Consider the following 20354-nt stretch of genomic DNA (forward strand, 5'->3'; position numbering starts at 1 on the left):
GGGAGCATTATCAATACTTCTTTATCAGTGAGGCTAATTGTTATTTATTTAAGCAAAACTCACAGTGGTTTCTCTGACATTTTGGTCATCAGATTTGCAGAAACAGATATTGCTCAATATGTGTTTTTGCTTTTTCTACTTTTTCAAATTAAATTTTCCTTTTTCTTGTGTCTGTGAAGATAAGAATAGTCAGTACCAAGAATTCTTACCTGCTGATAAGTATTGTGAGTTAACTGTGGGTCAAAATATTTCCTGTGAAATATAGCAAACCTGTTTCTGAACTCTGTTCTGTCATTGTATTTTGGTTGCCCGAATTTGATAAACAGATGATTGCCCTGTCTGAAAAGAGCTATTGTCTGCTCCTCACACGCAGAAGATAAGGGCCCTGTTACTTCATTTTCCTAATGATGCCTTTGAGCTTCTGAGGAAGCTCACAAAACTTTGTGCACCACAGCAAGTGAAATTCATTTGTATTCCAGATAAAACATGCACCGAATCCTCTTGATACTTATTATTTTGCTATTGTCAACTTCTGAGAGCAAAGCACTTTTATTCTGATAACAGATAGGTATGTCATAAAAGAACATGCACATTATAAAATGGGAGGTAAAAGCAATATATTGTGAAGACACTGAATGTGTAGCTATGCTTGGAAGCCATTTGTGTAAGGGTTCCTTTATGAACCCCCCTGAACAGGGCGTGCTATTGGAAGCAGAAGTCTGGGCTACAAGACTTCCTGAGCTGTCCGACATTTTCTGTGATTCTGTGATTTTACAAAATTGGAGCATAAAAACTTCTTTTTGGAGCAAAATTCCGAATGAATCAGAAATCTGCAAATTTGAATAAAAGGAGATTATAGTTTCATTGCTCTCTCCTATGTATTCTCTTCACAGGATATTGCCGGCGCTTGGCAGAGACTTGAACAAGCTGAGAAAGGCTATGAAGAGTGGCTGCTGAATGAAATTCGAAGACTGGAGAGGCTTGAACACTTGGCTGAGAAATTTAGGCAGAAGGCTTCCACTCATGAGCAGTGGGCATATGGTGAGCAGAGATGGCTTTTAACATTTTTCATGTTTTAATGTTTAAAGTTGAATTGTCAGTGCTGGATATTTGCCAGCCATAAGCTCGCTCAGAAGTAGTTTGGACAGTTTTACAAACCTAAAATAATGACACATAAAATTGCAGGTTCTGTTGACTATAGTCATGATCCTAACTTGTAGGCATGTTGCTAATTAAATGTAACTGTAAATATCATACTCTTGAGGTAGTGAGTCAAACTTCATGGGAATATTCAGTGTTTGAATAGAGGTCATTACTGCTAATAGATTCCTATATATTTGTACACCAGCAATTCAACCAGGAGCAGTGACACCACTGGTTAAGTATGAAATTATTAAGAGTTATTCTGAGTTGATTATCATTTGGTCATCATGAGGTTTTGAATAGTCCACATAAATGCCGTGATAACGGACTCATTTCTTCTTTGCTCCATACCCTGGATTACACCCCATTTACAGTTCTGTTTTGTAATGGCAGCCTAACTTTACAAGTCGTTGTAACAGCTATAGGACCATACACTGGCATGCAGTTTTGTTGGGGACCGTTAAACACGAATCTGCCCTATCACCCTATTGTTTGCCCTGACAATAGTCTTCTTGTTTCTGCCATGCTCCTGGCTTTTTCCAGCTAGAATCTTTTCATACTGTGAAAGTAAACCAGAATCCATCCCGTAACACAGTTGCTGGAAGCATACAAGGCTGTAGATGGCTGCCAAGCAGGTACTGGAAGTGAAACTACAGCGTTTATCAGCCCCTGAGAGCCTATTTTCCGAATATAAACTATCATGGTGACATGTTATGGCTGTTATGCAGGGAAAAACTTCACATAAGCTGGTAGCAAGTGGAACAATGGTCCCTTCTGGCTCTAGAATTCACAGAGCTGTATAATGCTATGTGGTGAGCTGCAGTGGTAGGGGCTGTCTGTGTACGTTCAGTTGTCCCAACGCAGGAGCTACTGAGGAGTAATATTTCGGGTTCTGATTTCCTCTTTGCTTTTCTACCTTTTTGTAAATAGGTTGGCATTTTCCACTTAAAATGCAGTGTGTGATACAAAAGGCAGCCACCCAACTCAGGTTTTTGTTGTTTTGTTTTTTTTTTTAAGTGCTGAAATGAATAATGAATTGAAGGCAGAACATGAAAAAGAATAACAGATCATTAGTAAGAGTGAAGCTGAGCATAGCAGTGCAATTTCTGGTTTCATGTCTACTCTATGAAAGACTTATCACAATAGCTTACAGCCCTATTTTTTACCATTATACCATTTTTATGCCAGTTTCTCAAGCAATGCAATACTTGCTATTTTAGACCAGTATGAACAGCCTATGCAAAAATCAAGGAATTACTGAGAGGTCTTTAAAAATATAAATTTCTAATTAATACTGTTTTGCTGACCATTTGCTACTGATTTCAATGCGGGCAGGACTTCATCTCATACATGCGATTTTCACCACCGTGCCTCAGTTCAAAATGTTGATTAAATTTGCAGTTGTTCTAACCAATAAATGAGTAAAAAATGACTATTTTAATTTCCTCTTTCAGGCAAAGAGCAGATCTTACTTCAGAAGGACTATGAATCTGCTTCTCTGACAGAAGTCCGCGCCATGTTAAGGAAACATGAAGCTTTTGAGAGCGATTTGGCTGCTCACCAGGACAGGGTGGAACAGATCGCTGCCATTGCCCAGGAGCTGAAGTATGTTCCATTTAAAGGCTTGCAGCTGCTGACATTTAACTTTGCGATAAACTCTTTCCAATGAATTTGATAGTGTCATAGGTACCAACGTAAGCATTCCAGAGATAGCTTCATAAGTATATTATCTGAGCTGGTCACTGAGACCTTTCCCTCATCTCCCCCTTACCCCCAACCAAATATGGATATTGAACTGACCAAAATTATTTGAAAACTCACATTTTAAAATCGACTTGACAGTAATCTTTCAGCATTAGCTCTACTGATGAGTCCATTGTGTGTTGATGGGAATCCTGGAGGTGTTTATTTCTCAGTTCATATGGTCTGCTGATAGGTACTGGCTATGAGTTGTTGAACTTAGAAAATTCACTTACACAATTTACAGATCAAGCATCTTCACTTTAAAATCAAGTATTTTCCCACAAACATATTGATCTTTTCAAAAAGCTTCACATCCCTAAATTATCTCTGTAGTAGTGGGCAGTGGACTGACTTTTCTGAAGATTTAGTTGTCTATAGTATACTTATTTTCACAAACTCTTCATCTAATATTTGCTATTTTATATATATTTGCTAATATATATAATATTTGCTAATAAAAAAAAAATATTGTCTGCATTTTACAGGAAGGGCAGTGGGGCATATGGAAACTAAATGGCATGCTCAGGGTCACACAAGCAATCAAGCATGCAAGCTGTCCTATAGGAGAGCAGGAGTTTAACCCACAGTTCCATCAGCTTAGCCACAGAACCATCACTTGGTCACTTAGCACCCTACACCCAGAGAAAACCCAACCAAAGCTGAGAACAATTCTACAACACCTTTAGGCTACATCTGTATTGTTGACATCAGCTGCATAGGTCAGGGATGCAAAAAGTCAAGGTCCCTGACTGACAAGACACCCTTAATGGCGGCAGAAGTCCTGACTGTTGATACGGTTACTCTGGCTAAACTCTGTCTGTATCGGTGGAGCTGGCTTTTGTTTGCGGGAAGGTTGTTAATTCACCTATGTGAAGCACAGTTTTGTCAGCAAAGCTCTGCCCCTGCTGACAGGACTAGTGTTACGTACTGATGTCCCTATTCTGGTAAAGTTGTCTCGGTGTGTACACCAAGCTAAGCACGTTTGAGTTTATAATCTTATGCAGTTAAATTGCAGTGGTTTTGTACTGTAAAACAGTGGTGCTACTGATCTGAGCGATTTGGCACATACTTCAATTCATTGCTTACCCACACTATAAATCTGTAAAGCCAACAGGAACAAATGTGTGGTAGTCATCAAAACAGGAGCCAAGATCAAAATTCTCAGATTCCTGCCCTTGGCTTCAGCTCTCCAAGCTTCAGTGTCTTACTTTCTTGAATAGGCAAACCAGTTACTACTCAAAAATCAAGTGTTAAAACCGTGCCTTCTTTTCATTTGGTGAAGGACCATGACTCATAAACAGCTCCACATCCATTAACAATTGAAAATTCAGAGAGTTGTCTAAAAATGTAGTTCATACCTGATAGCAGCAGCACTTACAGTAATTGTATAATTCAATTATACAATTTATAATTTAATTATAAATCATATTCATTTAATAATTATAATATAATAAGTATTTAGAAGAAAAACCTTATTTTTCAAATTTATTTAAAGGAGGAAAAGTAAAGCACAGTGGACAGAGTAAGTACTGGGGTTTGGTTAGTGTGAAAAAAATCCGAAAAACACAGAGAATGGAGATATCACTGAGTACGTGAGCTTATGAAATACCTTCTGGTATGCCTTGATCTCTGTTGTGAAGTTATTTGTTCCTCTCTATACTAAAGAAAGTTTCTGAAACATGTAATCATTGTTAATTCAGCTTCAGCTTTACAAGCGATGAGAAATTTTGGGAATGTCGTATACATAGCACAGCATCTGCTTACCAGCGTTTTGAACCCTGTGTCCTTTACCTCCAGTGAGGCCAGTGAACGCTGTATCCTGTCTATTTTAGGATTGTCTCTTCTCAGATGTTTCAGTAATTTGCTGTGTGAAGTTAAACAAGTTATTTGTGGCCTGGGCTGCAAAGGTGCATCTCTAAAAGCAATAGGTTTTCAGCACCTTTGACTTCACTGCCTCTCCACACAATGGGGCTATCGGTGCCTGATTTTTCACTGAGATTCAGCAGCTCAGTTAGGCTTGGTGCCCTTGGAGAACACTGAATGAAAGGTCATAAAGGCCAGGTTTTATTATTACCTGCAAGCAAATAAGCAGCTTCTATTTAAATATTGATTTTAATTATTTATACATAATTCCTCAAACAATGAAATTCTAGAGAAAAACGCTAATTTCTTTCTCCATTCATATTTTTAAAGGATTGACTAATGTTTGAATGCTAAGAAATGTGCATTGGCACCTGATACAAAACCTATTGAAGTCAACGTGGTTTTTTTTTTTCTTGTTTTCTTTCCTTACTGGATCAGGCCTTTACAGAAATCATAATCATCTGTGTCTAAATTCCAAGTCGGTACACCTCCATGTTTTGTTTTAGTCAATCTCTTGGCTGCCTAGTGTTGCTGTTTCAAAGAACAATTGCTGTGTGACCTTGAACTCTACTAGTTATTTTCCTGCCTGTTCTGGGATTTTGTGTTACAGCAGCTCAGTCCACTCACTGTGTGCTTAAGGGTACACTTGCTACAAGCCTGCGGGTTGGTGCTGTTTAGATAAAAGGATTTGAGTGTGTGTGTGCACGCAGGTGATTCCAGCCAGGATGCTGCTATAAGATTGTTGTGTTCCAGCCTGTGTAGACTTAGACAATTCCTCAGCAATGAGGCATGCCAAGGCTTGGATGGGGCTATATACAAAGCTGGAAAAAGTCAGGCATTTCTAAAAAGGGATTTGCCATTTATGACATAGCAAATGCTAAACAGAATTTGAGTGAGCTGTACTATGAAATGTCATATTCATTTATGATCTTGTGTGCTCATTTCAATGTTTTCAATCACCAAGATAATTTTTTTTGAATGTAGTTTCTTGCATATCCATCACTTCCAGTATAGCATCTTGTTTTCAGCCAAGAAGACCGCTCTCTGTAACACTGGAGAGTCTTTTTGCTTCTGGAAACCTGGGCTCAAATTGTGCTTACGTGCATGATTAACATGAGCCTGGTTCTGAAGCAGTGCTAAAGCATGTTGCTCAGCAGGTTATTTTTGTGACACTATCACTATTCCTAAAGTGAGCTTATACTTAAGTGCTTCTCAGGATCAGGACAAAATCTGACTAAATTTGTAATTCTTTACAGATAAGATTGAATTACTTCTAAGATCAATAGGAATGGTTTAATGATTTTTAAATTCCAAAGGCTGCAGATTTCAAATAACCAAATAGAAATGATTGTTCTCTTAGCTCTGTAATACACATGCAGCAGTACTTTGTGTATACACGATAAGCAAAATTTCTTCTTACAAAATGTGAAATCTAGTCTCTTCACAGCTTCAGTGTTGAGAGAGATACAAAAAATTAATAGGACAAAGAATGTAAACCTGTGTTTTATTTCAAGTAAATAATCTCCTATGAGTTACTCCTTCCTCTACTCCTGCTTTAAGCAGAAAAACGTTCTTTGACACATACAATACAGTCACTTGAAGTAAACTACAACAGGCGTGGAGAGGCAGTGGAGCTACACTGTTTGATGCCAAGTGGTAATCTAACTTGGGATTTTTGACCCACACAGGAGTGCCCTTTTTAAAAGTTGTTTTGGTAATATTATTCTCCTACCTATTTGTCCACAGCACATATCCCTTGGAAGAAATAGGATAGCAGAGATATTATGGGGAATGACTGAACCTCCCTGGCAGAGCTGGTGGAGGAACGTTGCACATTACCTTCCGGGACTTTGACCAGAGCTAGTACAATCAGTCCCTCACTTTCATGGAAGGGCACCTGCCCTTATTCTAATTGACAAAAGGGGATAAGTGATCCGTTGAAACAAAAATAAAATTTGCAGTACTTTCAGGGATGTGACCTGGAGTATCTGAAAAAATACCCTGTCCATATTCTGGTATATTAGATTTGGTATGTGAAAAGAGACCACAATACAAATCTTCATATCTCATCCACTTAGTGAACTCACAGGTCACACAGGAACGTTATCCAATAATCTCAATATGCTATAATGAAAAAAAACAACTTCCAGCCATGGCAGTAAAATATATCTCAGCCTGTTTCACCCAAAACACCATGCTTTGTTGCATCCCTTGAAGACTAACAAAAAGGCTCGCTCCAAAGGAAGGAAGCGTGTTTTCAAGTTATGGAGCCCTTGTATAGTATGACTTGTTGGCAGCTTTCTCTTTATGTATTACAGTTCTACTTTTACAGTTTTGAGTTGTTTCTATTATATTTTACAATTGTTATAGCATTTTATTGTTACTTGGTTTATTATCCTTCACTTTCAACAGTTGCTTGATTGCAGCACACTTGAAGCCTCTTCTAAACATCTCAGCTTTATGCTGAACCAGATTGCTCTGACTGGACTTAGAGGAGGAAGCATGAATGCTGCCCCTGGCCTAGTGTGTGGCTTCCTAGAGGAAGGCTACCTCTGTTCTCATCTTGTCCTCTGTGAATCTCTAAGTTACTGGCAGAGTGATTTGTACATGCCTCTCTCCAATTGCCTAGAGAAAAATGCTCAAAAGAAGGGAACAAATTCGATCTGCATTTAATGTCTTGTTCAAGCCTTAAAGTAAATCTTAGCTTCATGTCGCCATACTGTCACATAAAAGTCTCAGCAATGTTCAGTACTGGGCAAAGTGTCCTCAAGGAGCAGCAAAGAGCTAAGTTCAGTGGGTGATGATTAATCAGTAGAAGTGAACTTCCAAAGTGCCAAACACATGTATTTTACTATGGTCATGATGGCTGCAGGAGAAGCAAGGAGATTGTCTGCCATCGAGATCAAAAATTCTATTTGAGACAGGCTCAGTTCAGAATCTCAGGATAGAGCCTTGAAAAGTTATTCCAGTCTTAGGCAGAATAGTAAGTTCCTTTCGGTCAAGGTAATATAAGACTACTAAACAGGTGCAAAAGCAGTGCTAGCTGCTGCATCCTTTGTGGGTGAACCGATTCATGCTGGTGGCATACGTGGGCCTGGAGAATCCTGTTCACTGAACCAGCCAGTTCTAGGGTGGAGCTCTGTGATGGGTTGCTGGAGAGGAAGATGAAAACTGTTCTCTGTGCCCCAGATCTGAGCAGCCCCTATTAGTATTGCCAGGCCTGTGAGAGAGAGATCATGTTTTGAGTGCAACCTGAGGTCTGTTTCTCAGTTAAATAATTTCAAAGTGTATGAGGCTGGAAAGGATCATTGCATTATTTAAAAGGAAATGTGTATTTCAGGCCAATTAATTTAAAACTGTAACAATCTTCAGAAACCTGATAAAGCCCCAGACCAAAGTGTTCTGGTCTTCGGGAAATCAAATTGCTTGTGCCACAGGCATAGCTGAGACAAAGATGGTTAGATACCTTAATTGTCTTAAATACCTGCACGTTACAAGTGGGTACTTGATTTTTCTCACAACAGAGGAGGTCGATCCTGTTCCAGCGCTGTGCTTCTTGAAATGCTGAATGTCTAGATTACACATGTCTATACTGCAACACTTGCTTACCTGGAGGAGAAATACTGGGGGCAAAAAAAAAGAGGGGGGTGGGTGGGGGGGAGAGCGGAATTACTGAGGGCCAGTGGAAGAGTGTAGACAATGCAACTGCTCCTGTCTTTCAGACAGTCACACAGATTTTTATCTTCACTCTTAGTGAACTGGACTACCATGATGCTGCAAGTGTCAATGATAGATGCCAAAAGATATGTGACCAATGGGACAGCCTGGGAACACTTACTCAGAAAAGGAGAGAGGCACTGGAGGTAAAGCATATAACACTGATCAGCAGCTCAGCTGAGGCAGGGAGCGGGGAACGAACCATTTGTTTCAGATCTGGAAACAGTGCAGTCGAGCACCCACTTTGGAATCTGAACAGCAATAACCCCTTTCCTCAGATCTCCATTTCATTTCGGTGTGGTTTTATCTGCAAACAGATTGAATTGCTCAGAGCAGACTTGACAGTACTCAGCTGCCAAGGACAGTCCTAAAGCAGCAACAAATGGCATGCTGTTTATAGCCCACTTTTTGGGAATTTGATGTTCAGCAAGGATAACAAAAGCCCTTAGGTGTTTATCTTTTCATACTTGTCTGAGTTTAATCAAGTGTGCTACAGGATAATGGCTAGCACTGGGTTAATTTTTTGGTAGTGAGTATTCCAATGCAGTGAGATACTTCCCAAACCCTTGTTCCTTAAGAAAAAAAGAAGTCACACACATATGACAAGGTGGAAAACATATGCCTAACTCCTCCTTTTTGTATTTACAAGAAATGACTAAAGTAAGATTAGCAGATTTTGATTTGCAGATAGATTACAGTAACAAAAATACTTCAAATATCAGTAGTGAAAAAGTAATTTCACCTATTAGCCTTCAAAGGCACACACCCCTTTCAACATGTTGGATAGAAGAGTATCTTTACTGCAATGCGTCCTATGGCCTTGAGTCAGAATCCTTAAAGCAGGTGGTGAGATCAGTTGACAATACAATCAATTGCTTTTGTAAAGATCAGGCATGACTTTGTGCATGGCAGGGTATGTGTGCGGAGTTAGGTCTTGCCCTAGTAACAAAGGACTGTACCTTTCCCAACCTGTACAGAGGACGGAGAAATTGCTTGAAACAATTGATCAGCTTCACCTGGAGTTTGCCAAAAGAGCTGCTCCTTTCAACAACTGGATGGAAGGCGCTATGGAAGACCTACAGGACATGTTTATTGTTCACAGCATAGAGGAAATTCAGGTAAGTGGTTGTCTATGTTTTGACTTACAGTCATAGGGAAAATAAGAAAGGAAGCTTTTCCTTCCTGGTGAGTAAAACATCTGTAAGAAAAAGAAACCTTACCTGTCTGACATTTTCTTTGTGTTAGGCAATGTCTGCTCTATTATAAATAGGGCTCTTCATTGATATGAAAGCATATTCCAGAGATCATGGAAGAAGCGATGGTCCTGATAAAGTGAATGAGGGCTGTTTCATGAATGTATCTACACGTATGATTTCCTGTATCTACAGATATATGTAAACAGGGTGTTTGAGAGGGTGAGAGAAGAGCTGTGCTTATTTACAGCAGATCTTCCAGATGTTGGAAGAAACATTAAAGTTTTCATGCTTTTCCTCTCTGTTTCTGATTTTAGAGTTTAATCTCTGCACATGATCAGTTTAAAGCTACTTTGCCAGAGGCAGATGGTGAAAGACAGGCCATCCTGTCAATCCAGAACGAAGTTGAAAAAGTTATTCAGAGTTACAGCATGAGAATAAGCGCAAGCAATCCTTACAGTACTGTTACTGTGGAAGAGATTCGTAGCAAGTGGGAAAAGGTAAGCATGCTAAATTCATAAATAACATAGTATTCTAGTGTAGGAATACTAAGAATATTCAGAGAACTTTATAATAAATCTGGAGATTACTCTAGAATATCAGATGCCAGAATGAACTTTCTACAGTACCTTATGCTCTCCCTTACGTTTGCTAGGCTTGCTTCAGAATATCCCTTGCTCCCATCGCTCAATATTACCTATGTCCTTTCTAGGGGGGCAAGAGAAGCAGGTGTTGGGGCTAGTGCAAGCTGGTGGCTGGCCAGCAGATGGGCCAGGGGGTCCTGTTAAAAGAAGAGAAAATTATTTTATTCTTTCTCTCAGTATAAACTGAAGTTCATGCATCTCTTCTACACAGCTTCTACTTTTCACAAATGTAAAAAATGAGCACCTTTAGGATCATTAGTGTCCTGTCCAATTAGACTGAAATTGGCAATTACCTTAAAAAATTACTGAGGAGGGATTAAAGGGAGGCTCCTAGAGCTATCGCACAAACTTTATTTTGTTAGTGACCAAGACAGATAATATGCTGAAGGGAAATGATTGTGTAGAATGTATGAATTTACCAAATACCTAAACTTCCGTGGACAAGAACACACCCTCAATGGGTTGTAAAAACCAAGTAATAAGGCCTAAATTCAGAATCTCCCAAGGCAATCCAGACGTATAAGCCAAAAAAAGCATTTGCAATGTATTAGAGGCCTTCAGATATACCTGATGGACAGGATATGTCTCATGTTATCCTATCATAATAGCTGTGCTCGAATAAAATGTTTTGCACTGACTGTTCTTAGAACAATTACTTAGAGATTGAAAAACCAGCTGTTTCAAAAGAAAAACAAAGTAACTGCTCTAATATCAGTTCAAGGTTAAATAATTGTTGTGAACTTGAATCCAGCCAGAGGTGAGAATTTCTTCTTTCTCCTTATCAGTTTCTCTGGTCAGGCTGCCCAAGACCTTGTTAGCAATTTCTTATGTTAGCACAGAATTAGTAATTAAAACAGTGGTCGTGTTTCTGGCTTGCCCTTCTGATATCAGCCTTCAGACCAATAAGAAAAATGAGTAACTGTGGACTTATTAGTTCCATTTGTTTTTAAAGTATTCAGTTGTGCCTGCTCACACTTAGTGCTTTCCCACTGTAACAGGTGAAGCAGCTGGTGCCTCAGAGGGATCAATCCTTGCAGGAGGAACTAGCCCGCCAGCATGCCAACGAGCGCCTGCGTCGCCAGTTTGCTGCTCAGGCCAATGTCATTGGGCCATGGATCCAGACCAAGATGGAGGTGAGTGTCAGACCCTCATGCAGAAGCTGACAAACAAAGTGGTTTATGATTTTTTTTATTTCTGCTTTATATACAAGACAACAGCAGTCTCCATGATAGTTCACCAGTTTTTTGATCCTGAAGTATTTAGCACTTGTTAAGATTATGTTTAAAACTGTGGAAGCTTGTACAAGTGGTACATTGATGGTGAGCGGGAGATGTAGCTTTGAAAAATCACTCACTAAACAATTGCTGTTTAGCTTCTGCTTTCTGTAAAGGAAAGATACCAGGATCACTGTGATCTTAATACTAATTCCAGAAATAAACGTGCCCCATTTCTTTCGAAATGTGTTTTCAACAGTGAAATTTCTTGTCTCCACTGTATGAAGGTTTCATTGCTGTTGCTTCTTAGTATGAAAATATTACATATTTATATGAAAGTTGGTCAAATTAGCAAATCTGAAGCTTAAATTTTGTGGGGCGGGGTGTGTGTCTTTGTTTCTGTTGACAGGAAATTGCCCGCAGCTCTATTGAAATGACAGGGCCTTTGGAGGACCAGATGAATCAGCTGAAGCAATATGAGCACAATATCATTAACTATAAGCACAACATTGACAAACTGGAAGGAGATCATCAGCTTATACAAGAAGCCCTGGTGTTTGACAACAAGCACACCAACTATACTATGGAGGTAGCCATTTACTCCTTGTAGCTCTTAGATTATTCCGTCCTCTTCTGCCATATAACCTCCTCCCCTGATCTGAAGAGCCTGCAACAGAGGATGGGATTTGCCAGACTTTCTGATAATCTCATAAGACTTGTTTTATTTTCACTTTTTACTTTTAGTGAGGAAGTATCCATTTAGAAACCAGTTACATATTTTCCTGAAGGCCATTTTTATTTTTAATGATATTTGGTCATAATATAGAGTTAGCGGTATGGAAAAAGGTATCGCATAAATATTTAGAGCTCATTTTTTGCTTACTGTACTTTTTATACTCTAAGAAGAATATGTTTGATTCTTTAATAAATCAGTATTTTCTCTCTCATAGCACATCCGTGTTGGATGGGAGCTCCTACTTACCACCATTGCTCGAACTATCAATGAGGTTGAGACTCAGATCCTGACAAGAGATGCCAAGGGTATCACCCAGGAACAAATGAATGACTTCAGAGCATCATTCAATCATTTTGACAGGGTACAGTACTCCTGCTTTTTCTCAACTAGCAATATTTATTGTTCCCAACAAGTTGCTTTTCATTCCAAACGTGAGCCTTTTAAGAAACTGCAAATGCAGTAGCAATGGGCTCTTTTTAAAACAGCAAAAGATCAGTTAACAAAGAATTTACAGCCTTATGAAATTATACCGTTGTACAGATATGTTAAAGGTTCATTTTTACTCTTCAAATGTAATGCAGAATTACAGTTCTGCTAATATGGTTGAGCATTTGTTCAGATAATAGGCAGAACTGGATAAATCCGTGTGTTTTGGAAAATAATGTGCCCCTTTATTTTAAGGCAGTCCAGCATGTTCTGTGTACTTGCCAGCAGCTTCCATCTCATTAAATTTAGCTGTAATCTAGATTAAAGTTTATTTTACTTTGAATCCCAACATATCCTCCTAGAAGTAGATTTGTAGGGAATATAATTGAGGCACTGATAGCTGTCAAGGAAAATCCTTTATTTTTCTGGCTGTATATGGGAAATAAGAGGCTGGTTTTTTCAGTTACCTAATCATGGATGAGGAAAAAAGTAGGAATAAAACCATTATTGTGAAGAAATTTAACTCAGTCCTGTGAGTTACACAGTATTCATGGACAGAGGGTTAAAAAGGCAGCTGTTAATAGACACAACAGCAAAACACATGCAGACAGGGATCTGACGTTCCCAGCCGGAGAAAAATCTGTACATGAGTTAACTCTGCTGGCTCTGTGCTCACATGAACCTACCTTCAAAACCAAGTTCACATTTCAAATGCTGGAAAAAGATTACCATAACGCAGCACCAGGCTGTTGTCTTTTCCCCAGTACAGATTCCTGTAGTTAGAGGACTGTCCTTAACCCCCCGACCTACACTCTGTTATCACATGAATCGGCTCCCTCACATCATTTCAGGCTATAACAAAATGCCTCTTTCTGTTCACTGACATCCTCTTTGTCCAGCTCTACTCAAAATGGTTATCCATACCTGGATTGGTGGTTGATGCGCATTGGATGCTGACAGTCATATTTTGCTAAATATTTTTTAGAATGTCTTTAATTGGTTAGAAAGAAAAGCAGAATTGCCAAACCTCTGCTTTCTGAAGTAGCACACAAACATGGGAAATGTTAGCTACACAGGAACTGGGAACAGATTTTGTGGAATATCTTAATGTGATTGTAGTGCAGCATAATTCCTTTCTGTATTTTCTAAGGAAGCATAAGGTAACATCACAGAAGCAGAGATAAATTTCCTGGGGTGGAAGAAAGTAGCATACTAAATTCCTTTCTCGAGGCACTGAAGCAGATAACTGAGCAATTAGAGCTATTAAGAACAGACAGAGTTCAGGCTTGGATAAATTACACACCAATATTTGAGAGACCCTATTAAGGGAAACCACGCATTTTGCACAAAGATTTGACAGCTCCCTAAAGACAAGGAAGCAAGGTGACTGAATCCTAGTATAACTTACACTACCTGGCCATTTCTAGCGTCCCTGTATCTTTGTAGCTCATAGCTGAGTTTCTCTGCCATGCTCATGGCAAGGCTGGTTCAGTGGCTGAGGAGATACCACGGCCACCTCTTGGTGCCTCAGAAATTCTTGCACGGAGAAGCTAAATCAACCAAGTGGCAGCAACATCAACCGGCCCTATTGTTACAGACCTTTAGACTTTGCAGATACAGTAAAACTTAGGAGATGCCAAAGGATACAATAGAGCAAGGCTTTAGGAAAGGCTGTACGGCCTGGAAGAGGGCGGTCGTTTCAGGCAGCTGCAGGCAGGTTGGAGCTGGGCTGTGACAATGATGCACAACACACAAGTGCTTCCCAGCTCCTAGATCCTTGCCTGTCCTTGGCTGTCTCCTTGCTTCAGGCAGTGTCCCTTCTGCCCTGGCTTCTGTGGCAGGGAGCCTGAGTGGCTGGGTCAGAAGCGGAAGGAGACAGGTACGTTACCAGCTTCTATGGCCTCAACAACCTGGGCCTGGGCTGCTTTAGCTGCAGACCTTGCCTTCCTCCATGACAGATGTAATCCAAAGGCTTTGAAGAAGCCTGGAAGGATCATGTTAAGGGAAGAACCATTTTGCAGATGCCCTCTTAGAGTATACTCCTTCCCCTAGCATCAGACATAGGAAATAGGTCTGTGGAGGACTTTTGCACCGACACCATGCAACAATTATGTTCTTAGTAGCATAATGCAAGTTAAAGAAAGGAAGAAGTTAAGATCTAAACCCACTCAGCCATCAAGCCAGGCTTTCTGCAGGGGAAAGGTCTTAGAAACACTGATGAAAGAGAAGGTTTTACTGATTAAATTACACTATAATTTAGTGGGAAGATGCAACTCAATCTACACAGGCTAGAAGGAGATGTTGAACAAACATGTTTGAGAGAGGCAGGCTTCTTTTTTTTTTCATTTTTATATCCTTCTTATGTCCTTGCACACTTGAATATTTAGTATTGGTGAATGAAGGAAACCTGGGGTGCTTCAGAGTTACTTCAGAGTGCACAGAATAACAAGGACTCTAAATTTGGAATTTAGATAGAGAAGGCAGTAATGGATTCTTTCATGGCCTTGATTACCTTAAACAGAAATGAAAATGAAACTGGATCATCTGAATGTAAGCACTAATATGAAAAATGCTTCTCTACGTCAGACAGAATTACCCATATATATAATGTTGCCACATATAATAATTTTGTTGCGCTTAGCAGCAGTTCTGAATGCCTGTCATAGTTTAAAAGAATTGGACTGCTATTCACAATGATGTATAGCCGGAAAAGATCCCCAAAATTAATACTGTCCCTGACAAGTAGGCTTTAAATACCTAAGCACAACTGATTCATTTATGCATGCTACAGCTCTGACTTCTGTGGCATTTCTCCAGTTTAAGACTTATCTTAATGTTTGACTAGTAATGTGTGTTGAGGATGTTGGCAAAGTGCTAATATGCAGAGTAGCTCCCTTCCCCATTTTAAAAAATCTTCTTTGGTACACATAAACCTAACAACTTTTTATAGAGTGCTTCTAGAAACAACTTGCTTCACTTTTAAATCAGAGGAAGGAACCCCCATCTTTCTCCCCAGGAAGAATGTATAAAAAATTGAAAATCTTACAGTTCATAATCCATTATAGGGCTTAATTCTGCAGTTGTTAGTCCTTTGAAAGGAGTTAAATTATTGGGTGAATTGTTATAAATGGCTTCTACATCTCGAATATCTGAAAGAGAACTATTTGGTATTTTACAAGGATTTTTTTTTTTTTTGGGGGGGGGGCTACATGCCTCGTTTTCTCCAACTGCAGTGAGTAAGTGGGCATCATCCATGTAAGAATTACAAGGACAGAAAGAGTTGTGTTTCTTTCAGTGCATCCACCAGCAAAGACATGCTAGCACAGAAAGTATTACAAGTCGTCCTTGTTAAAGGCAAGTGGTAAATATGCCATCTCCCTTGGGTCAAGGGGGCAGCCCTCTAGGCTCTTGTGTTTCCAACAGGCATGTACACACACTGGTACCCAGAGGTTATTCCTGAGGATGCTGCTGCTTACCCACTACTACTTGCTGGAGGCTTTGCCTGAAGGCACAGTCTAGCTGTAGGTATAAATATAATTCTTCAGCAACGCTGGTTTTCCTTCCTTTCTTAATGTGACTGCATAGAGGAAAAAAAGGTGAAAGTGGGACACAATGTCTGAATCACAGAAGGAGTTTAGAAGTGTTCAAAATGGTGCATAGCTGAATTATGGTATGCAGGCAAACTGGGACACCAACACAGATATGTTGTTAGTCACTGGTTTTGAGCCTTTTTATGTAGGGAATCCTTTTTCAGATTTAGTATATTTACTAAGTCCTAACTAAGATTGCAAAGTATGTGATAAAATATATGCGGCTGCTCTGCATCTAATATCCTAATGGATGTTAATATATTCTGGTATTGATTTTTGTGCAAACTATAGATTTTAAGTAGGAGCTGTGCATGTAGAGCAATAGCATCATGCCACCCTATATTTTACTAACAGAAAAACAATTCCCTATTAAAGGAACCACATGATCAGTCTTATGCAGGTCAATTCGCATTCAGGAAACTGAAGGACCTATTCAAGAATGGATTACTTCAACTCAGAAGCTCACTTGTTTTATAAGGCCACATGTAAATCACAAAAGAGAAGGAAAAGATTTCTGGGGACTAATAATGAAACATGAAGGGGGATTTCAGTGTTTTATTTTGTATTGGTAGGAAAAGATGAACAATGCAAAGTTATTTATATGCTTTAAAAAACTAATTTCAGTGCTTAATGTTGGTCTGCAAACAATAAAAATAAATACAAAGAAACATTTCCCAAAGAGAAAGCCCTTGCATGGGCTCGATCTATGCATTGATTGCAAAATACCACTGCATCCCGTGAAACTCTGATATACTGCAAAGGCAAAGACGCCTTTTTAGGCCATATATGATGCAGATTAAAAAAATTTGCTGTGAGAATGTGAATGACCCTTACTGGGGAGTCCCGCTTAACCAGATGATGGTTGTGAGCTCCAGCACAACCATTGCACTCCTCTCCTAAAGAAACTGGTTTCTCGGTAGATGTGCTGGCCTCTCTCACTCTTGTCTGCCCTTCTCTATCTGTTGCACCACTGCTGCTGCCGTGTGTGTCTGGTTAGGGAGCTCCTGCACATAGTGCACACCCACCTCTGGTGTAGTCAAGTAGCTGATAGTGCTCTGCCCACAACTGGTAGAGGAAGTGGAGGGACAGAATTTGGCTCTTAGCTCCCATTTTTGTACCATTTTGTTTGCAGTTTCACAGTAATATTTTTGGCTTTAGAAATAAGGTAGAACGAGCTGACTTCATTCCTGGTGTGCCCAGCCACAGCCTGTCTCTAGGACGAGAGTTTCAAGCCAGCCCACATTAACATTTTCAGAATGATAAAATAAACCATTTTGAATGCTTTATAGCAGGAATTATCCCATAAAATGGAAATATTAAACTAAAAAAGCTTTGCTGTGATTATGGCTTTTAACTAAATGCTGCTCCAGATTTGCAGCTTTACTTTATCTCTTGTCATTGACTTCCCACTGTTATTTTTCATCTTTCCTTTATGGAGCTGGTGGAGGTTGATGCAGAGGGAGTCAATATAACAGCATGATATGTCAAAAATGCTTGGCATTATTAACTTAATAAAGCACCACTTTATCCTATTAGTATATTAAGTAAACCCAGTGCATTTGTTAAACCTCCAGTACTTTTAGTTATGCATAACTATATAGACATTTAAAAAATAAATGATTAATCTAGCAGGCAAATATGTAGCAGATGGAAACCCCTGGGTCTTCTCCAAACTGTCAGCCTGTAAAATCAATAAGGGTAATATTTTTTCATCTTAGAACATCTCTTTAATTGTGTTCATGTTAACTCAATCTGAAGCACAGCTCTGGTAGACACATTTTGTATGAACAGGAAGAGAAAGACAGGCCAGTTGGCTGCTAAGAAATTAGTGTGAATTTCTTGACCTGCAAAATGGAAAAAAGTATTGCTTCAAAACAATGATCCTGTTTGATGTGGTGTTACTAAGAGCCATTTAACCTGGAATTCAATGGATTCTTTTTAAAGTCAGTTTTCAAAGCAAAACCTTACTGTGTAGGTTGTTGAAGGAGACAGATAATGGGAAGCAAGTTAGGTCAGTTATAAATTTATGTTGTACTTCTACTCTCTTTTGAGATATGCATGTTCAGTTGTTAAGTAATATCATCAAATCAAGAGTGAAATAACAGTAGTTGAGTGGGGGAAAAATGTTTTGCCCAGGTTCAGTGATCTTTCTACTGCCTCTCACATACACTGTATGACAATAGAAAATGAAGGAAGCAAATGGCAGATCGATAGAATCAAAACTGCCTTATCATCAAAAATGTTTAAAAAGCACCTGTAGAGGAAGCACAGTTTAACTCTGTAGTTGAAGTAAGGACCCTTTTCCACTAGGAAAAAACCTACAGCATGAAACTGGAAAAACACTTTTTAGGTGATTCATTGCAGTATGTTGACATTATGTTTCCATGAACTTCTGTGAAAACATGGTTATTACTACATGAGCAGAATATTCTTTACTAACCAACTAACCTGATCTGTGATTTTTTTTTTTTCTTTCACCTTCCCAAATGCATGACCTGTGATGGGATGATAGGATGAATCTGACAATCTACATTCTGATGAATTTAAAGCCTGCCTCATCAGTCTAGGACAGGTTGGAAATGACCTGCAGGTAGACGAAACTGATATTTTTCTGTTTTCAAATAGGCCAATATAATAATAGCCAAAGAGGCTGTGGGTTTAAACTCCGATGTATTGGTCATAATGCTTTGAAAATATTCTGCTTTGGGGAAGACAACTGAATTAGATGGACTGTCAGCATCACTAGGAGCCATATTTTTCTATGAATTTTTCAAAGATTCTTCAGGTTGTTTCTTTTACTTATTTGAGATATTTAATTTGGACTGTGCTAGATAACTATCGAGAGCTCCTATGCTTCTGGCACTCTGACTTTTGCTAATTTTCCTTTCCTCAGATTTAGTACGAGCTCTTTACTGCTATCTTCTGATTTAGGAAGACACAATACTCTCCAAACTGCTACATTATATCACAACGGAGAGGAAAAAAATATTTACCTTCTTACTATCATGCCATTTAATGTTTGCTCAGCTTTGAGTCAGGAATGCCACAGATATGTTATGGACTGGAAAATGAGCAGCCTCCTTTTATAAAAGGTCTTCAGTTGACCTCCTCCTAAGTCTTGCAAGTCTCATCCTTTAAGACAGCACACACACCTCTGCTGTAGTCCAAGTCTCGGTAGCCTGCAGTCAGAAGGAAAATCCCTGTACTTACTTCCCATATGTCAGCAGACGGCTCTGATAACATACCTACCTTAGCCCTGGAGTGGAGTATTTGAAATAGTCAGTGATACACTATTTTCAGAATGTTTTTAACCATACTCCTAGTCACTACAGCATTCTATGCAGAACCTTTCAAAGACACTTCATATCAAGGAGGCAGCTGGAGCATCTCCTGAGTTTGACTGGTTTAGTAACAAACTTTTCTCCTTGCCTTTCTCTTTGTCTTCTCTGTATTCTTGTCCCGTTCACCTCCTCCCTTATCTATCCCCTGACCTTTGCTGATGTTACTTTTTGTGGTGAAAATGTCTGTTCCCTGTGTGGTAATATGTTAGTTACTTCTTCCTTCTTTAAAACTGATGGTGATTCTGGTAACCTGCTTGGGCAATATCAATGGATACTGTTCATACCCTGGATCCAATATGCCAATGGTCTAAACTTGTCATCGCTCTGGAAACGACCCTGGATTCTTCAAACCTTCCCTTCTATATTCCTTATGTTATTTTGGTCAATAGAGGAAGAACGGATTGATGGACCACGATGATTTCAGAGCTTGCTTAATTTCAATGGGTTATGATTTGGTATGAATTTTAAGAAACAATGGCAACTGATTCTGCTCACAGATTGTAATATTAACCACAGCAATACTAAAGCTTATTTAAACTGACAGAATACTAATGATACAATTTGCACTAGAGATACTAGTTTCTTGTTTCTTTGCTTTTTCTCTATTTTTGAATGGTTAAAAAGGAAGTTAACAGTAAAACTAGACACCTGAAAACCATATTCTATGGTCTACTGCATTGCTCTTCGAATTAAGAAAATGTTAAAAGTTGAAATTAACAGTTACTAAATCATTTTTTCTTTCTC

The 20354-nt window shown here is 39.1% G+C and overlaps 1 protein-coding gene across 7 annotated transcripts in view; it reads left to right on the plus strand.

Annotated features, from left to right (window-relative positions):
- ACTN2 (actinin alpha 2) overlaps positions 1 to 20354 on the plus strand; it is a 69785-nt gene that overhangs the window by 45968 nt on the left and 3463 nt on the right. For 3 of the 7 annotated variants that reach the window (XM_056344442.1, XM_056344443.1, XM_056344441.1), the window contains exons 11-19: positions 894 to 1041; positions 2598 to 2748; positions 8504 to 8612; positions 9444 to 9584; positions 9977 to 10159; positions 11302 to 11436; positions 11927 to 12106; positions 12468 to 12614; positions 18782 to 18859. In XM_056344442.1, the coding sequence (XP_056200417.1) occupies positions 894 to 1041; positions 2598 to 2748; positions 8504 to 8612; positions 9444 to 9584; positions 9977 to 10159; positions 11302 to 11436; positions 11927 to 12106; positions 12468 to 12614; positions 18782 to 18859 (1272 nt within the window). Of the gene's footprint in view, positions 1 to 893; positions 1042 to 2597; positions 2749 to 8503; positions 8613 to 9443; positions 9585 to 9976; positions 10160 to 11301; positions 11437 to 11926; positions 12107 to 12467; positions 12615 to 18781; positions 18860 to 19999; positions 20066 to 20354 lie in introns of all 7 variants that reach the window. The other 4 variants (XM_056344445.1, XM_056344446.1, XM_056344444.1 and 1 more) reach the window with 2 other exon arrangements.

This window comes from Falco biarmicus, chromosome 6 (assembly GCF_023638135.1).
Source record: "Falco biarmicus isolate bFalBia1 chromosome 6, bFalBia1.pri, whole genome shotgun sequence".
In the NCBI taxonomy this organism is placed as follows: domain Eukaryota; kingdom Metazoa; phylum Chordata; class Aves; order Falconiformes; family Falconidae; genus Falco; species Falco biarmicus.